The sequence below is a fragment of the Cibotium barometz genome, chromosome 39 (genome assembly GCF_041138505.1).
Source record: "Cibotium barometz isolate CiBa-2024 chromosome 39, ASM4113850v1, whole genome shotgun sequence".
NCBI lineage: Eukaryota > Viridiplantae > Streptophyta > Polypodiopsida > Cyatheales > Cibotiaceae > Cibotium > Cibotium barometz.
This window is the reverse complement of record NC_141084.1, coordinates 15,467,609-15,482,655: the sequence shown is the minus strand read 5'-3', so window position 1 is coordinate 15,482,655 and position 15,047 is coordinate 15,467,609. Positions and strand designations below refer to the sequence as shown.

The window sequence follows — 15,047 nt, the reverse complement described above, 5'->3', positions numbered from 1 at the left end:
TGATCTTTGGAAACCTTGTCTTTGAAAGAAAGCATCAATCTTTTGGTTCCAAGCCCTAGGAGCTTGTTTAAGACTATACAAGGCCTTCTGCAAACCTGTAAACCATACCTTTGGAGCCCGGAACCTCAAAGCCTGGAGGTTGCTCAACATACACATCCTCTTGCAACTCACTAGTTAGGAACATAGATTTAACATCCATCTGATACACGAGCCACTATTGAAGAGAGGCAACGGCAAGAACAATCCGAGAATCGTGGCCATCCTAGCTGTCGGTGCAAGTGTCATCATAGTCAATGCCTGGCCATGTTGAGCATAGTCCTTAGCCACAAGTTTGGCCTTGTGCTTGTCCACGGACCCATTAGACGTATACTTGGTTTTGTAGACCCACTTGATACCAATGACTGACCGTTTCGACGGCAACACCCAAGTCCCATTCTTCTCTATGGCCTCAAGTTCCACTTGCATGGCTTTCCTCCAAGTCTCTTGGAAAAGAGCTTCCTTAACTGAAGTAGGCTCTTTGTCTTGAATGATATGAGACATCAAGGCATAATCTACCTGTAAATGCTCCTTTGACTGACTTTTTCCACGAACTTTGTGCGATCTTTGAGGTCCATCTGTCGTGGTCCACTCAAAGGAGCACTCCATCACACGAAACTCCTGAAGGGTATCCAACAACCACTTTGGTACCTGAACAGAATGCGGAGCCTGCTGCTCTGCTGTGGCAAATCTCCAACCTCGGGATCAACCTCTCCTACTGACTGCTGAGGTTGGCTAGCTGGAACAATAGCCTGAGACTCATCCTCATACTCATCTAGCTCTCCAAGAAGCGGTGGATCCTCAACGGTGGAATCTAGAACATGCTTATCAAAGACATCTCTGCTGACAACAACAACTTCATTATGCTCCAGGTCATATAGCATGTAGCCTTTGGAAAGAGAGTTATATCCCACAAAAACAAGATTTTGGGACTTGGACTCAAGCTTCCCCCTCTGCTTCTTTGGAATGTGAACATAGGCATCACCCCCAAAAACACGAAAATGGGACACATCTAGTTTCTTGGCAAAATAAGCCGCAAATGGAGTCACCTTAGGAACTGCAATTGTCGGAGATCGGTTGAGGATATGGACATCCGTAGCCATAGCCTCTCCCCAAAGTGGACGAGGAAGGTCGCGATGCTCCAAAATCGTCCTCACCATCTCCACCACAGTCCCGTTCTTTCACTCAACCACTCCATTCTCTGAAGGAGACCCAGTATTGGCTAGCTCCCACTTGATGCCATTCTCTGCACAAAACCGCACAACATTTGGTAAGCCATCCACCATTTCGTCCCCGGAAAGCCCGTCGCAGTGCGTCCACATTCAAGTGGCCAAAAGGAGAATGCCACAAATCCTCGAGCTGAGTACCTGTAATTGAATGCTAATCAAACTCCACATGCATGCCAGTCTTGCAAACCTCATGCACTGAAAAAAAAAAACGAAGAGATGGGACATAAAGAACCCAGGAGGAATGCTTCCCTCCTGCCATTGGGAACGATCTCCAACCTGCCCCCTCAGTGTGAATCGGGATAGTGGACTTGTCACCGATAAAGATGTGGCCTATTTGGCTCCAAAGGTCCTATAAGAACTCTCAAGAAGGAGTCATGTGCCTGGAAGCTCTGCTGTCCATAATCCACTCCGAGTATCCCCAACGATGAGACTAATCGCCTCCCTACTTGAAGAAGATGAAGCTCCAATGTCCATAATCTCCAAGTGCCCAAAAGCTGGAGTCTATGGTTGCAAGCTGAGGAATTTTCACCTTTCTCAGTGCCCCGCTGAGGACATTTCCTTTAGTAGTAGTGACCCTTTTGGCCACAATGGTTTACAGGTCCGCTCGGCCTTCAAGGCATCACGATCTAAGTCGGGCTTCTTCTCAGAAGAATCAACTGTGAAGACTTCCCTTTGCCCTTGTTGTTGTTGTTGCGGTCTTTCAACGTTGTGGCCAATCAAAGCCTCAGAACCTTTGCCCTATGGAGGGTTCACAAACTGCTCCTCCTGGTCCAAGACCATCGGCACAAGCTCCTCCCAAGTAATGGTGCTAAGCCTCCTGTTGGTGATTAAAGAGGAATAGAAAGCTGAGTACTGAAAGGACAGATGAGAAAACAAGGTGATGGCCATGTCCTTGGATGATATCTCCTTTCCAGCCTGAAGAACCTCCTTCTAAAGAGCTTGGAGTTTGTTGATGTGCTCTTGCATCATCGAAGACTTTGCAGGATTCAATTATACAGACAAGCCAGGTGTTGCCGAATCCCTCGAGCTAGCATCATGTGTTTGATATGATTGATCACCTGGGGTGTGCAGTTGAGGAAGACGAAAGAGCACACACGGGCATGGACATGATCCCACAATTGTGCCTGGGCCTCCTGCTCTTTCTTGACTGACAGTGAAATTTACTCCTCCTCCAGATTTGGCCTCAGAACTCCAACTGTGATGAACTCAGCCAAATCATAAGATTCCAAAACAGACTCCATCATCACCTTCCAAATGCCATAGTTGTTTCCATCCAATTGTCGGTCCACCGGGAACGTCAGGAGGGTGGGGATCTTCACAGGTTTCTCCGCCGCCATCTCGAGCAAATCTGCCATCGTAGGGGTTCACGTGGTCTTGTGAAGGGAGGGTGTGTGGGAAAAACAATTGAAGAAGAGGCTGCACTTTCTTGCAAGGTGGCTATCTGGTAGTGATGCCCACCTTCTACTCGCTTCTCCATGTCTTGTACAGCCCAAACACTCTCCAATTAGCACCAAACACAGCAGCCCCACAAGCTCTTTCCATCTCCAAAGCTGCAAGCAACCTTGAGCTCTGGTACCATGTCGGAATGTGCAACGGAAATGAGACTAAAAACTGAGGGTAGAATATGCAAAAGTACTAGAGAAGCGATGTGCTCTGAAACTCTGATATGTACACATTGGGGGTGGGGGGCAAGGTGCCCCTATATATATGGACAAGGGGTAGTCAGTCGGCCTTGTATAAACATGCCACCAGCCCCTACAGGGGCCTTGTATAAATAGGCCCACATGGCCAATCGCCGTCCTACACGCCGACCAGAGAAAGAAACCAGCCCCCCCAGAACACGCCTATAAAACTGGGAAAAATGGACATAATCGGGGACTCCTCCCGTGGGCGGGCACACCCACATCACATGCCCTCACTCCCTATAGTATAGTATGGTACATATAGGAGATGAATTCTAATAGCTAAAGAGCCACACTAAGGAACATTTTGGATGGACATGTAATAGCACCCATGATTAGAGACCCAATCGATGAGACTCTAAACCAGATAACCTTTGGTTATAAGGACATCAACTAAGATTCATGAATAGGTTTTTGGGCTCACTATGAACACATTATTCCCCCAACACCATCCAATTTATTATGTGGCCTATTTAAGCAAACACACCATTTATTTTTCTTTAGAAAACAAAACATTTATTCCAAAAAATGGTGTGTTTTTTTGAGAAGCACTTCTCACTAGTAATTTAAGCACCAAAGTGCTCGTTATTATTCAGGTAGTTGATCAAGTAGCTCAAGCTAAAATAGTTCATTAAATATGGATGTTTATCTTAAGAGGTTCATGAAAACCCTTAAAGTATTTGTTAGGCAAAGAGCAAGGCCATTGTAGAGCTGAAGATTGTCTAGTTTGAGTGTCTTTAGTTTACAAGTCTAATGTTCTAGCTTGAATGGATCCTTGAACAACACAACTTGAAATAATGAGGATGACATGAAGTTTGATAAGGGAGATTGCCAAAAATAAAAAGTAGGATAGATAAGTTGCTCCAAGTAGAGGTTTTCAAAGTGTGTCCATAATTTGGGCAAATGCAATTAAATAGATGAGAGTAAGAATAAATGGAAACAAAAGTGGCTCATAAAGATTTTAGTAGAAGGTAGATAAACAAGAGAGAGACCAAGCATATCCATCCAACCTTTAGAACCTTGCTCTTCTCTTGGCCAAGAATTGCTCTTAAATTCCACTATCTTTAATTGAGCTAACTTTTTGGTTTCCTCCTTTCTTGTGAACTTCAACAGAGTTCTTTCCTTCTTTCTTCTAAATTTCAATAGCGTTCTTTTCTTCTTTCTTTTGAACTTCAACATTATACTTTATTGTGTCAGATACTTTATTGCTACTTGATCTTGATGTGTTTGGAACTTTCTGGCTCTACAATGGACCTTGGATCCTTTCTAGTTCTTTTTAACTAATTCCTTTTTGTGATTGAATGGCCTTCAGACTATCTGCTACCATTGTTCTTGTCAAGGGAACTTTCATTAACCAAAATATGGACTCTCATTTTTACCCCTTAAGGATTTCCACACTTCCTCTCTCTAGAAAAATGAGCTCATGGTGGTGAATTTTTTTGCAAATCAACTCAAAAGTGAGCGGAGTTTGGACATTTGGAATCTACTCTTCGAGACCTTTCCAATGATATATAACATGATAAGCAATTTTGAATATTCAAGAAGTCCCCAAATTGGTGATGATGTGGCATGTTCGGCTGATCATTTCGGACCTCGCCTTGTGCTTCCTACACCATCTTGGTGACTTGGTCTTGAGTTTGACTCCACATCCCCGAATCACCATCTGTGTTGTCCTCTTACTCATCCTTTGAGGAATCTACTTCCTGCTTTTTCTTCCCCTTCTTTGAAGTAAAGCTTTCCCCTAAACTACACTCTAATCTTTGAGTAGCTTCCACCAACCCATCACATCCGTTGATGCAGAGATCAACAGATGTTACACTAGGCGAGCACTAGGCTTTAACTTCTTCTGTAAAGCCCGAACAAACCATTCTCCCATTCTCCCATAACCGTCTTAGTTGGCTGATCCATCAGGTCCACTCGACTCCATAGAGTGCAAAATTCAGCCACATAATCTTCTACTAGCAAGGTTTCCTACTCCAAATGGTGTAGTTTCTCCAGCACCTATGAGGATGTCTTATCCTACTGAAATTGGTGCAAAACACATCACGTAGTTCCTCATATGATGGAAATGCATCATGAAGCCAAAAGTGCCATTGAATGTATTACGCGAGTCTGAGCAGCTGTAATTATAAGTGGCATGCCATTGGCCAACCAAGTGTTCTCAAAATTTGCCACATGTGAATTTGGATTCTCCTCCTTCTTGCCATGGAACTTTGGATATTTGAGAATACCTGTTGAACCATGAGGGGCAATGGTGGAGGTAATGATGCATGTGCAAGACTGAGTGGGCTAGGGAACTACCCTAAGGGAATCTAGAGTTGGAGCCTTTGGATAATGTGTCAAGGATAGATCCACACCTAATCCAGCACAGCAGGCAGTAGTCCAAAAATCAACAAGTTTCGAGCCGCCCTTAGCACACAAGTACCGATGAGTCAACCGGGTTGTAATTATCTTTGTGTCCATCTGTCCTCCAAATTCTCACAATAACTATCTTCCACAACCCTAACGTGTTGCAGGCTCATCGTCCTCTTTAGCAAGTGTACCTCATCATCTTTAGCAGCCTCATATTTGTCATCTATAGGTGCATCTTCCCGTAGACTATCCAGTGCCACATGGTGGCGACACTCCTGGGGCGAGAGCATCATAATGCCGATCTCAATCCATCATAAATGAATGATCCGGTAATGTATAATAGCCTAATAATGCACATACATGGTGGAGGCATTTGCAATCCCAAGAGGGCAACATCACTACTTGGGAAGAGTTCAAAGAGGATAAGATGTTCTAACAGACCTAGAGAGGAATGTGGAAAATGGAAGATGTTCTAACAGACCTAGAGAGAAATACTTGTGAAATATAAGCACTCTGATTGATCAACCATACACCACAAACAAGTTAACAAAATAGAGATATGCAGAATAGATATAACCTCTTCACACACATAAGGAGAACACACCAATATGTAAGACGGAATGATGAAAGCCATCATAGTCTGAGTGACACAACAAAAAAGATGAATTGAAGAATGTCCTAAGAGACAACGATGAATGATCCACAACCTAACGGGCAAGGGCATAAAATCCACCAATGTGAGATCCATGCAAAATTTGCATGATGCTCCTCATATCATAAGCTAAATCATGTGCGGGGAATCGATTGCATCAGGATCATCGAAAGTGTTGGTGGATCAACCAACATAGCATTTATGAATTTAACATTAAGCAAAAAGTTAAATCATGTGCAAGGAATCGATTGCATCAAGATCATTGAAAGTGTTGGTGGATTAACCAACATAGCATTTATGAATTTAACATTAAGCATAAGTTACGACATAAAAGAACATTCAGATGATCATTACACAGATTACAAAACATTGTACTATACATATAGAATTTCAAGACAAAAATTTATAAGTGACTTTGTGTATTCCTTCTTCTGTATATGCTTATACATGAGCGCTTTATGCACATAAAAAACCATATGGATCAAGAAACAAAGTGTCACCTGACATGCCTGTTGAGATCTTATTCCTAAGCTACCCCTAAGATGAGGCAAAAATAACAATAAAACTAAGGCAGGTTGTTTCCTAACCTGACACTCTATGCATGCCATAATCTCTGATGCATATTGCTACTCTAGTGGTTTGAATTCTATAGCCCTGAACCATCTCCTTCATGACTCCTCCAGACACTGTGGTAGTTCTTGACCTTGAGTGCTGCCACTTGCACAATGCTACTCCATCACCCTGCGCATCCATGAAACTTTGCCATCTCTAGTGCCTACAATGTTAAAAGGGATAATGTATCTTTTAAAAATCCTTTAAATCTTTAAACATTAATCATTAAGAGCTGGTTCACATGGCTTTGATAGGAATAATGTTTGGTACCTTTAAATTGACATATGCATTGACATGCATCACTAATGCCTTCTCCATTAGCACATAAGATCACATCGACTACTTCATCACATAGAGTCATAATCATTAAAGGAATCTTCATCGACATTGACTCCCACGCACGAGTTATCATCATCATCAAAGGAATCTTCATCGACATCAATTGAGTCATCATCATTAAACAAATTCATCATCATCAAACAAGTCTTCATCAACATTGAATCCCATGCACGAGATCCAAGTCTTGGAGTCATGGAAGAGACACCAAAAAATGAGATACCATGGCATCGAGGGGGGATTACACCGATATTTTTTTGAAATTTGCAATTTCTTATTTTGAGTTTCAGTAGTAGGGCCTTGTACCAAGGTAGTCCCTCGAAAAAGATATGTAATGAGCTTATGTTAGTCTTGGCATCATACCTGTATGTTAGTCTTGGCATCATACTTGTCACTTGAGCTTATGTTAGTCTTGGCATCATACCTGTATGTTAGTCTTGGCATCATACTTGTCACATAGGTCTCATGAGTTTTTGGTTTAGGAAATTTTTTTCATAGAGGCAAATAATCTTAAAGCATCTCCACCTTTGCTCCAAAGGGGGGTTGTTTGGGTATTCGAAGCTTTATGTGTCCATGTCCGCCTTGTGTGTAAACCCCAATTTATGTGCCCATGTACATGTACGTGTGAACACTCTTATGGGTGTGAGTGTATTTGTATATATGAATACTAGCCTCTTAAGGCTAGATATTGTGTGTATGTAGTAAGCAGTAATGCCATGTGTCATTGTTTTAGTGTGTGGGAGTTAGTCAAAAGATAAGGTTCTAAGACTACAAAAGGCATGTACTTGGTGTAAGCTTACTTTACAACATCTAATCAAGCTTTATTGAGTCATGCTTTCATTGTCTCTCTCTTGAGCTTCGTTCTCTCTCTCTCTCTCTCTCTCTCTCTCTCTCTCTCTATCTATCTATCTATCTATATCTATATCTATATATATATATATATATATACACGTGTGATGGATATCTTTCATCTTGCATAGTCTCTTTGTGTGGAAGCTCCCTCGACTCACCATTTCGTTTCTAGCCCAACTTTTCAGTCCACCTTAGCGTGCTATTAAGCACACATGTCCATGATAATGCTTTTCAGCCCACCTTAGCATGCTTTATTAGCGTGCTTTAACCCTTACCTTTGTATGTGACCTTTGTTAGTGTGCTTTAACCCTTACCTTTGTATGTGGCCTTTGTTAGAAAGACTTCATGGAGGGATTGGTCATCAAATATAGAGCAAATATAATAGGTAGGTGGGAAGGAGTGAAAGCACATGCAAAAGTAGAAGGAGGAGTAAACTTAGTTTCATGGCATTCCTCACTAACCCATCCCTAGTCAAGTGCTAGCTTTTCTAGGTTACATCCACGAGAACGAGGGAGAGGTGGGCCTAGCAGGGTTGTTGCAAGATCAGGGTGTCTAGTTTTATCCAGTTTATGCTGGACTGGGACAATGCTTGGAGAGTAAATTTTGGGGCACAAGGTACTTAGAATGAAATCAAGCAACTAATAGAAAATACGCTTGCCCTTAAATTAACCCACCAATATAACTTAAATTAATATAAATTAGTCTAATTAATCAAAATTAGTCAAAAATATGATGAAATGATAAACAAATGATCTTTCCACACTTAGAGTGATCCAATTTATTTTTCCATAGATGCACCATTACAAGTACACTAGTCCCTATAGGTTTTAGATGATTCACATCAAAAATATAATTTTACTAATTAGATTATTAATATTTGCAGGCCTTCTGATAGTCTGGAAGAATTTTGAAATAGAGATCATTAAAAATCCAACCATTAGATTTGTAATTTTTACTAACCACCACATTCTACTAATGTCTCAGTATCTACCCACTCTTTTGATCTACAAGATTGAGGATTTTAAGTGGTAGTTATTGTGGGTACAAAAAGTGGCGTATATTATAACACTTTAAAGACCTTGAAATATTTTTAAAAAAATAGACAAATATCTTAAAATTTTCTTGAAAAATCAAGTTAAGCTCTATATTATGTGAAGATCTAAGGTACAAAGTGGGAATCTCATATGAGTTTATATGTAAAAGATATTAGCATTTTATGGAATCAGTTCAAATTTGGGACAGGGTGTATACATTGACTTTGTACCTAAGAAAATAAGGACTTTTGACTATCTAATGCTTAATCAAATTATGCAACTATATTTCTAACTTTGAATATGATGTTCCAACAAAAGAACTTGAAACGAAATTCCTTCATTTACTAGGAGAGATTAGCCACTAAAGGTAAACAAATGCCTGTTTTTTTACTATTTATAGGGTGCCTGAGTGGACAAAACTGAGCACCCTGATCTTGCAACCACCCAGCACCTAGTAAGCCACCTTAGGCCTTGTCAAGCCCCATCACAAGGGTGTAGCTACTCATATATGTAGTGACAATAAACCGTGAGAGGGATGTTTGTTTGCCCACCAGTAAGGCCAAGTTAATAGTGATGTAGAGGTCATTCAACAACATGAGGGGAGAAATACCCACAATGAAGTAGAAAAACCAAGGAGAGAATCTCCATGCAATAATGTGCACAATTATGTGATAAGACAATATTAGATAATTTGGGAAAAATCTCATACTTTGGGAATTACCTTTTAAACATAGTTTTGGCCATATCTTGAGCATATTAACTCCAAATTTGTCGGACATTATAGATTTAGATCCTGCTCTTCAAGATCTTTCTAATGATATGTCACATGATGGGGTTTTGACAAAAGCTTGGATAGGTTCACCATGATCCCATTTTTCAAATGGGAATGGGATTTTTCCCAATTTATCTAATATGGTGTTTGATGGTCGAATAATGAAAACCCTACTAACTTGGGAGAAGTAGATTGAAGGAGGGATGGAAAAAAACATGCTAAGAGGGATTGATCGGAGAAAGGAGGGATTGAGAAGAATCAACCCATGGCCAACACATGATAAGCCAAGATAAGGCACCAACCACATGTATAAACAATCATTTGTCAAAGCAATGCTAATACCAAACGAGTACCAAACAAAGGACCTATAAATAATCATATGTTAAAGCAATGCTAATACCAAACGAGTACCAAACAAGGGACCTATAAATAATCATATGTTAAAGCAATAAAGGACCTGTAAATAATCATATGTTAAAGCAATGCTAATACAATGATAGTGACCACAAGCTAGACTATAAGCTATTGTAGCATTAGAGCATCTGTTTTAACTCTCTAGGCAACATACATTATTAGAGCATCTACACAACATACAATAGTGGCTACAAGAGTGGAGCTTTCATATAAAACACCAGAAGTATCCATATATAAAGGTTGAGTAGACGCTAATGGGAGCTCTTTGGGCAATGCGGGCCTTAAAAGTTAAAGGGAAAGGATTATTGGTTACATTTTTTTTAAATACAAGAGAAAAAAATGAGCGTGAGCGCTGCTCCTTCTTAATCCTTATTGAAAGGAAATTAAGAGGGCAAAGGTTACTACACAGTTTAGCACAGTTAGGCGGGCAAGTAATGGCGCATTTGGTACTCCATGGAGGTGGGCACCATGGAGTAGGAGATGGGGGAGAGGGTGGCGGAGGGCGGCGGGGCGATGGGTTTGGTGAGTCCGCGGCCTTGCTCCACCAGGTACCCCCACCGGTCCTGCGCCAGGTACACCAGCGCCATGAGAGCCACCTGCACAGAGAAGGCGATGTTGAGGCTCCGGATGCTCTCCATGGTGATCAGCTCCCATAACTTGATGCCAATGTACAAGTTCAAAATGCATAGGATGGCCGACCCCGTCCCGAGCAGCCAGTGCACAGCGTACCATACTGGCCTCGCCCTCACGCCACTGCGCTCATCATTCAACACACAGATTGCATTGATCAGTCGACAGATCCAAGTCATTAATTAATGGCTTAATCATTATATACTCAGGTTTTAATTCGCGTTTACTGGTTTGGTTTCAGGAATCCGATGATGGGTTGAGCCCACATGATGATCCACAAGCTCATCCCCAGCTTTTGATGTGTGTGCTCGAAATTATACCCAAAGGTCTTGAAGGAGTAGACGGCACCTCCCGTCAACACTGCGACGCCGGCCGTCTGCACTAGCTTTTGCGATCAAAACGTGAGTATATTGATCCGCCTACTAATTATTATAAGCTGTCGACAGACGAAAGGTTAGTTGCAGTAATTAGATAGGATTAAGCATGGGACCTGGAGAGCAAGGTGCAGGTAGTAGAGCACTTGCAGGGTCTTAGAGGAGCGGTGCTTCCTTGCGCTCTTCATAAAGCGCGCCATGAGGATCCCTAGGGGCAGCAGAAATCCGGTGGAAGCATACATCAGCCATGCATGCAGCTTCAACGGGTCCAACGCTGTCTGCACAATCAGGAATAATTACCAGTTTCAATATTTTGAAAGAATATCAGGGTGCGCCTCAAAACTATTTATTATGTTATATTTAAATGGGAAAAAAGAGGATATTCTCTACATTTACTGAACAATTGTCCATTATTTCTGAGCAAATGCCCACTGAACATCCACCAACCTGTACCTGCCGATATCTATCATAAGCCCTTTGAACCCTAAACCTAATTATCAGAGTGCTTAACAGCAGGTGACTGCTATATGGCAAGGATTAAGTGCTTTATAGCGCTACCCACAAATTATACCTCTGTGTTTGAGAGAGATTGTACCTTTTCTGGCTTAGGACTAGCTGCAGTAGGCTGGCCGGAAAGAACTACATCTAATATGCCAATAATCGCTACTACGACAATGATAAGTTTAGGAGAAGCATAACCAAATTGCTTTCTGATTAATGTCATGCTGCTGATATTGATGATGATCAATCCCAACCAGTTGAAAACAAAGAAGCATCCGGAGCTTCTGAGTAGAGACTATGGCATTCGATGCGCAGGCGCAGAGACAGAGGAACAGAGAGAGGGGCCGAGAGGGGGGATATGACGACGTTAATAAGAGTGCTACACGCACATGCATTTATATACAGAGCCCATGGTCGTCGAGTGCCGGATCCGGCTTCTCTTTGACTCCGCAGCTGCTGCAGCTTTGTCGGAATTGGCCGGAAGAGCAAAGCAACGAACGTTTGCACGATCGTTTACTTTTGATGCACCGCATTTTTCACCGCTCACCACATCGAGACGTGCAAAGCATAAGCCAACGCCGTGGTAATACGTGATTGCGCATGATGGGCGGACTCACTCGCCCCCACGTTCTCCATCATTTGTTCATCTCACAATATTAGTGATTAGTTAATTATCATCTTAGTTGGCCCTACAAAAATCATTCACATCCGAAGATGAAGCCTTTACATCATGTTTCCTTGCCTCAGGCTTGGGATCTCGCCTATTATACAAAGAAGTTTCCATGTCTAGACTCAACCTTCTCCCATAGATTTCTTCCTCAAAATTAGTAGTTTTGAAGTTCTCTCTCTCTCTCTCTCTCTCTCCTCTCTCTCTCTCTCTCTCTCTCTCTCTCTCTCTCTCTCACACACACACACACACACACACACACACTCACTCACACAAAACTTCAAAACATTAGATGAGTCCATCATGTTTTTTGTTATAATCCACGAGGCTTGCTTTGGTAGGCTTTGACCATTTGGTCACTTGCATTTACAATAGGGAAAAAGAGTTTCTACAATCACATGGGTGGCATCTATGGTATTGGGAAAAGGTTTTCATCTCAGGGTCATAGCTAAAAAACTCCTTTAGCTCATTTAAGAGTACCACGTTCCAACACTACAATCGTAGTTGCGAGGGTGCATTGCAAGGCCTTCTCAAAAATGAGTTAAAAATTTGGAGCGAAAAATTCGACCCTCATAGTATGTCTTGTAGGTTAATATCCCTTACAATAAAGGGTTATAGTGAGTATTAGGAAAAGGATTATTGTCACTCTAGGGCCTAGCAAGGCGTTTTTAAGAGACTCAAATTAATAAGAGGGTTTCATTCACTACAATAGAATGAGGGTCTAGCAGCCAAAATAGTAGTGTTTTTATAACTAAAAGCGCGACTAGGTGTTGGGCCATTTTCACTACTAGAAACACTGCTATTTTCGCTTCAACGGGTTCGTTGCTCAACAGTGACTTATATTGCTGAGCAGCGAACGCTCTGTAGAAGAGGACTCCCCAGTCTGCTCTGCTCTGCAGCTCTTTAAAAAAAAATTAAAATAGAGTCATAGATTTAGATTTGTAACACAAACACAAATAAAAGAAACACATACATTGTGGAGAATGCAATTGAGCCCAAAAAGTTATTGTATTTCAAAAATGGTTGGGCCTTTGGCCATATATACATAAAGTTTTTACAAAAGAGGTATGAAGAGGTGGGTGTCTAACTGGAATCCTCATTGGATTCTGAGTGATCTTCATCATCCGATTCCTCGTCCTCTTCACTTGCTTCGTGCTGATAATCTGGATCCTCCTCTTCTTCTTCCCCTTTATCCTGCATACATGCCATCAAGAATTAAGGTAAGGAAAGCATGGAAATACAATTAGATGTAGAAAAGAGAATGGTTTAGGCAACATATTACCTCATCAGCTTGAGTCCCCAAAATGGACTCATCCAAGTGTACACCTCGGATACGCATCCACGCCCACAATTGCGGACAGGGGGGCTTTATACCCATAATCATATTCCTCCTTTGTTGGGTCATGCCCAACAACCTCTCTCTACAAAAAACAATTAAGAAAATATACAATTATTTCTAGAAAACAATTTAGTACAAAACAAAATGAAAATAGAGAAGAAATGATACGAAATGAGAAAGAAAGGAGAATTTTCCCTCGCTTCCTTAGTCAGGAAGCACTCGCCGCCGCTTGTTGTTGAAAAGCACCCAGGTGCTTTCTCACAAAATTACGTGCGTGCCTTCACTCCTCCGTCGTGCACACGCTAGGCTTCTCTAAATTATTTTTCGCTGCTCTCTTAATAGTTGCTCTTCTATTAGAGAGAAAAAGCTTAATGCGTCGCTTCATCCACTCCTTGGAGAAGCATAGACCCGCATGTGGCACGGGGAACTCCGACTTAAGCACATCGATAACATATTGCTTAGAAATTTCATCTTGTACTTTCCACTTTTTGAAGGAGTTCACGAACTCCAAGTTCGCAAGTACATGCATATGATTCATGACTTGCTTTCCTCATGCATCCATCACGAGGGCACCATCCGCATTCACGGTGTATGGTAGGAGGCATGGATCGAACGGTGGAATGGGTCTCCTGGGCTGACTCATAATGTGTAGATGATGAGCCCCCCTCTTGGGGAGACGCATCGGGAGACCTAGTGTTGCTTTTGTCAGCTCCCCCCCCGCTAGCACGTCTACTATCCCCCCCAGAATCCCTACTACGTCGTTGTCTCGTGGTGGTGAAGACGGACGTGAGGGAGCAGGGGTGGCTCTAGTAGAGGAAGGTGGTGTAGGCTCATCACACCCATACCGTGATGGGTCTGCACCACTCGGCCCCGCGCCTATCAAAGGCGTGGTCTGCTGCCCCGACTGTGCAAGTGGGATAGATTGCTCCCCTACGGCGTCGACTGGCCAAGTGGGGTAGTCTGTCCCCCCATGGCATCGACTGGCCCGCTTGCATATAAGATTAAAATATAAGACAAATAGAATGCATAAAAGATTAACTTTGTATATGTGAAAAGGTTTGATGGTTAGCATATCTGTGTATGTGTAAATTGAGACCAAGCTTGTTGCCCATATCGCTCATTTATAGCTTAGACAAAGAATACAACATGTGATATTACAACATTGTTAAGACCTCCTACAATACTGCTTAGACAGGCAGGGTGGATAGTGCCCCTTTCAGATAATAGCTTTTGAGGACTTTCCACATGCTTCCCACTATTAAAGCCAAAGGCAACTCCTCTTTTGCAAGAGAAGGATAGTGAGAAGATCGAGGGCTCCCCCTGCACTATAATCACCTACTCACGGATAACCACTCCTAACCTAACATAAGCAGCATTCTAGATGGTGGCATATAACAATGTCCCATATCTCTATGCATAAGTCCATTTCCTAAACCAAGAGAATGAATAAGGCCACTTACCTCGTATATGTCAAGCCAACCAAGAGAAAACAATAACACAAGCTTAGACAAAAAATACAACTTGTGATATTAGGACATTGTTATGACCTCCTACAATATTGCTTA

The 15,047-nt window shown here is 42.0% G+C and overlaps 1 protein-coding gene across 1 annotated transcript; it reads right to left on the bottom strand.

The window, feature by feature from the left end:
- Window positions 1-10,038: 10,038 nt before the first annotated feature.
- LOC147615772 (cytochrome b561 domain-containing protein At2g30890-like) lies at window positions 10,039-11,866 on the bottom strand. Its single transcript, XM_086777968.1, has 4 exons — window positions 11,571-11,866; window positions 11,092-11,253; window positions 10,829-10,977; window positions 10,039-10,724 (listed from the first exon to the last, which is right to left on the bottom strand). Exons 1-4 carry the CDS (start codon window positions 11,697-11,699, stop codon window positions 10,391-10,393), a joined length of 774 nt encoding a protein of 257 aa, XP_086634094.1. The 5' UTR covers window positions 11,700-11,866; the 3' UTR covers window positions 10,039-10,390.
- Between the last annotated feature and the right edge of the window lie 3,181 nt (window positions 11,867-15,047).